At 41.5% G+C, this 5,000-nt stretch overlaps 1 protein-coding gene and 1 pseudogene across 1 annotated transcript in view; one reads left to right on the top strand and one right to left on the bottom strand.

The window, feature by feature from the left end:
- Window positions 1-839: 839 nt before the first annotated feature.
- Window positions 840-2,232, top strand: LOC138011150 (uncharacterized; annotated as a pseudogene).
- Window positions 2,233-2,805: 573 nt separating this feature from the next.
- Window positions 2,806-5,000, bottom strand: part of LOC138010664 (vesicular inhibitory amino acid transporter-like) — a 2,228-nt gene continuing 33 nt past the window's right edge. Inside the window, exon 1 of the mRNA XM_068857639.1 lies at window positions 2,806-5,000. This exon is cut by the window's right edge and continues 33 nt beyond it. Within this exon, the coding sequence (XP_068713740.1) occupies window positions 3,063-4,448 (1,386 nt within the window). The 5' untranslated portion in view covers window positions 4,449-5,000 and the 3' untranslated portion in view covers window positions 2,806-3,062.

Raw genomic sequence — 5,000 nt, 5'->3', positions numbered from 1 at the left:
TCTTCTTCATCAATATGACTACTAACATTTTTCACGTCCTTCCTTTTATCGTTATCGTGCGGCTTGACACCTTTGTGAGCGAATTTTCCTTCCTGTAATCCCATAGTAATTACGAAATGCAGGTGTGTTCTGAAGAAACACCAACTTGGGAACAGCGATAGTAATCCTGACGTTGTCACAAGAGAGCGATTTTCGCGGGAGATAAGAAATCTTTAGTAGCTAAGGGCCTGTATACCCACTGGGCAAATTTTAAAATATTTGTCACGCATCAGTTCCGTTCTACAGCTGCGTACGGTGCTATTCATCTTACCTAATTTTTGTCAAGCCCCAACAAACTTGAAAAGGGCCGTCGTCCCGCCTCGGAGTAGGGCAACACACATGTTTAACGGGGACTCTGAGATATTTTGCGAGAGCTTTAATTTTACGAAATAAGACTCACAGGAATTGAACAATTTTCTTGAAATGTCTAATACCTGAGAGTCTTATTTAGTAAAATTAAATCTCTCACAAAATGTAACCGAACACTCCCGTTATAAATGTGTGTGGGGTTGGAATCTCATCTGAGCGTGAATATGCAAATTCGAGGTTGTTTAGCCGGGCTTTCATAAAAATGAGACGCGTGGCTGCGCGCAGGTACAAATGAGAATAACTGGGGGAGAACGCCATTGTTCTTTCCATGCGTGATTGAATCTCGGTTCCAGAATTATTTTCTTAATTTGTTCTATAATGCTTCAAGATTTTCATATGACGTGCTGGAATTAATCTGTGGATCAATTCCGAAAGAAGAAAACAAAGGACAAAAGAGACCTCTAGACACTTTAAGTGTTGAGAGAGGCATCATGGATTCTGAATTGCTAAGAGATAATTTTAGCGAATCGTTTTGTGTATGGAAAATGACGGTCCCAGAAGGTTATACATAAAAAGTTGATCTTCTGAAATTGCGTAAAAATAAAAACAAGATTTACTGATTTGATTAAAAATGAGATCGCCAGCTTGGCGACTGTTAAAACACAATTTGGGCTTCTCAGTCTTAAGTTTCCAATCATTAGAAACAATGAAACATAATACATGAAACATTACTTCTAACAGAGTGAGCCTGTCATTCTTAACACAAACAGAGAAGCAATGACAAACGACGCCTTTAACCGCTTCATTGATTAAGTGAAGGTGAAATAGAGGCATAGTCGCAAAGAGGTTCAGGCTGGGCGATAAAAGGTATTTTGGCTACATTTGTTAATGTTCGGCTCGATACTGACGAACCATTTCGCGGAGGAAGCTGTTTTCGTCTCCCAAAAGAGTTGCAACATAAGAAATCAAGAACATCCAAAACAGAGACAACCAGTGACTCAGATGGGCTCTTCGTGCTGCTCTTTTCCCAGCAGCAAAAGGAGAAAAAGTAGAAAGAACTAGCAGTTACCCAACAGCACATGGTCTTAATTTAACAGGTATCGACTTCCCAACACCTGTTTCACAAATTGATAAACTCGAAAAACAAAACCAAATCTTACAATTAATGTGTTTGGCTGGGAAAATGACTATGTTATTTTTCACAATATCCGCGAAAAAGACGGCGCTATTCCACGAAAATACTTGATGCTGATACAGCAAGGTGAGAACATGTACTTCCCTATGTGAAAAGGCTTATCGCTCTCCTGTATGATCAAAACAGGCATAACGAGAGTAAACATTTCTGTGAACGTTGTTTTCATGGGTATACAGCGAAGGATCTACTTGAAGGGGAAAAACCTAGGCACAAACCTAAATAAAGAGGGTTTTTGAAAAGACCAACAAAAACAGAGCTGGAAAAAGAGGAAGGTAACAAGCTGTCTTTCACAAACTACCGTTAGCAGATGAAAGCGCCTTTCGTAATATACGCCTACTTCGAGTCTTTGTTGAGACAGATCTGCCAAAAACCAGTCAAGAAAAACGTTTTCCGTAAAAACAGACATGCATGAGGGATGCGGGCTTGCTTTGACAATAGTGAGAAGCGACGGTGAAATTTTCGAAGGCCCTTTTAATTGCAGAGAATGTTACTTCCGTTATGTTACTTCCGTTGTCCATGATCCTACGCGTGGGATCTTGAGTAGGTGTGACTCGTAAACAAATGATTATGCTTGTTGGGTTTTTCGGTTGTACTCTCGTCCTTTAGAAAGCCAATCAATAGTTTGTAAGTATTGATTTCTTTTCTGATATCATTTCATCTAGATTTATTTTGTAACCGAAAATTTCTCTTTTTAGGTGAACCACCCACGCTTAATCACCGCTCGATCACTTAAATTTTTCCAATACCGGAATGCTTGTTCTACGATACATATTAAAGTGCGTTCAAATTGTTGTTTGGTTGCTTGAAGTCTACAGAGGAGAAAACGCAGGTTTCAAATTGTTACAGGCCCACAGCACCACGCGCACCGCGATCTAAGCTAGAGAAGGACTCCTGGATACGAGGTGAGAGGACCTAAATAGGCCATTTCCGAGTTCATGTCTGCCTCCTCTTCAAAGCGAGTCTAAGTGCAAAGTTTTTGTTATGAAGATTAGTTTTCATTCTTATGTAAAGTAGAACTAATTACCATCACAAAAACTTCGCACTTGGACTCGCTTTGAAGAGGAGGCAGACGTGAACTCGGAAATGGCCTATTTCGTCTCCATCGGCCTCCAGACTTTTTAAATACGCTTAAATTAATGACATTCAGGAGGCAGCTTGGACCGGAAAAACAAAAACAAAAGAAAGAAAGAAACAGAAAGGCTAGACTATGCTAACGAGGCCGCTGCTATCATAACTGAATTTGAATTGAACGGGAAAAATAATGAAGAGCAAATTCACGGATTACTTATTGATAACCTTTTGATACGTTGAAAAACAAATAAGGGAGACTGAAGTCACGTTTTCACATGCGCAGCATTGTCTGGTCTTTGCCAGTGTTTAATACATCTACATTTAACTTGCATATTGTTTTCAGTCTTCCTAACATTAAGCAAAAAACCGTCTATATGTCAAACAGCAGTATCGGCATTTTTAAAAACAAATACCAAAAGGGAAATTAATTAACAGAAAACAGTCGTTGTCACTTTATATTTTGTCCAGTCATTTTCAATATCAACGCTTTACCAGAGCAATAAGCACCAAATACAGTTACCAACACTCCCATTACAACAATTGTACCATCTGCAGCTACCTGAAGAAGTTTCAACTCGCCCCATTTTAACTTTAACTGAACTAAACACGGCACCATATACTCTAAGAATGGCACGATGAGACTTCCGACAAAGGCCGTCAAAAGAGCGAAGTGTGGAACCACAACTGCCATAAAGAGGGTGGAAAACACAAAAAGGAATCTTGCTGTAGCAGACCAAATGAAAAAGGGAATACAAGAGGTGACTGCCGAAGCAAGTCGAGAATCATCAAGAGATTGAAAAACCGGGAAGATTACCAGTGTATAGCTGAATATGACATATATCACGTATACAACACTGGCGATTATTCGAGGGGCGCCAAAAGGAAAGTTGTTTCCGATCACTTCATCAGTGGCATGGGAGAAGGAGAGAAAGCCACAGAGCGAAAACAGAACTTTGAATACGGTGACCAACGTCATGGAAATCCCCAAGGCTGAACCGAATTTGGAAGGATCCGCCATGCTTTTCTCGATTGGAATCATAATTGGGTACACGCAGTAACTGTATATGACCAAGCTAAGCGCGACGAGGGCTCCTTCGGTATCCCAGAATAGCAAATCCGTTAAGTTTATGGTCGAGTAGTGGGTGACTGTGTACCATATCAACACGCTTACCATAGTGATCAAGGACGTTATACTCAACAAACTTTGCCATGCGACGCACGCCAGATCCTTTAGAAATGTGGTCGGCAAAACCAAAGCAGCAACAATGGACGCCCACATAGCTTCTGTGAGCCCTGCTTTGGGAAGGGCGTGTGCCATGAGGGATCCACATGAAATAAAGTACGACACACCAAAAATTGACAGATCAAGGCTTTGCAAAGCATCGAGAATCACCCCGCCATACCGCGGCCAAAGAACATAACCAAGCTCGCTGTAATTGTCACGAACTCGTGATTTCATCTTCGATGCAATTTGTGTTTTGTCATCCCCAAGGATCGTTTCATGTTCTGTGATTTCGGCGCAATTTTTATCGTAAAGGCAATCTATCATGACTGTACCGGTGTACCAATGAACTAAAGCGAACAAAGGAAAGCCAAGGATGGTTACGAGGCCTCCTTTGAACACCGCGAATGGCAAGGCCAGCGCTCCCGCTCCCAGGAAGACACTGGTCATGTTTGCAACAGCTCGCCATGTTGAAGCTCGACTGTGGAGGATTAGTCTGCTTTTTTCACAGGCTTCTACATCAATACTACTGACATTTTTCACGTCCTCCCTTTCATCGTTATCGTGCGTCTTGACAGCTTTGTAAGTGAATTCACCTTCCTGTAATCCCATAGTAGTTACGAAATGTAGGTGTGTTCTGAAGAAAAACTAACTTGCGAACAGCGGTCAGTAATATGAGGTCGTCACAAGAGAGCGATTTTCACGGGAGACGAGAACTCTTGATTTTCCCAACATTCAACGGAAAACAATCACGAATCAGTTGACCTTGACGCTTTACTCGCATAAAATTTTCGTTCAAGTCCACGTAATCAGATCACAGATGGCGACCACGTGGAGTCGTACAGTGCAAGTAGCATTCAACCTCTAGCGCCAGCATATATTCCCCAAGTTTTACCGCACGATTTTCCGATGCCGAGCGCGATATATTGCTGTGGAGACGTCGCTGGAAACTGGGAGTTTTTCAGGCAGCAATGGTTCGATTACGAAATCGCCACGGGCCTCATTCACCGTGAAGAGACCATTCGCCTAGCAACCTTGAGATCTGCAATAGGCCGAGAATGCCTTCAAATTTTCCTAAACCTGAACCTGTCATCAATTTTTACGGGAAATGAGAACTCTTCATTTGCGCATTATTCAAAAGAAAACAATCACGAATTAGTTGAC

Source organism: Montipora foliosa, chromosome 7 (genome assembly GCF_036669935.1).
Source record: "Montipora foliosa isolate CH-2021 chromosome 7, ASM3666993v2, whole genome shotgun sequence".
NCBI classification, from domain to species: domain Eukaryota; kingdom Metazoa; phylum Cnidaria; class Anthozoa; order Scleractinia; family Acroporidae; genus Montipora; species Montipora foliosa.
The sequence above is the reverse complement of the archived record's forward strand: the minus strand, read 5'-3'. Positions and strand labels throughout refer to the sequence as shown.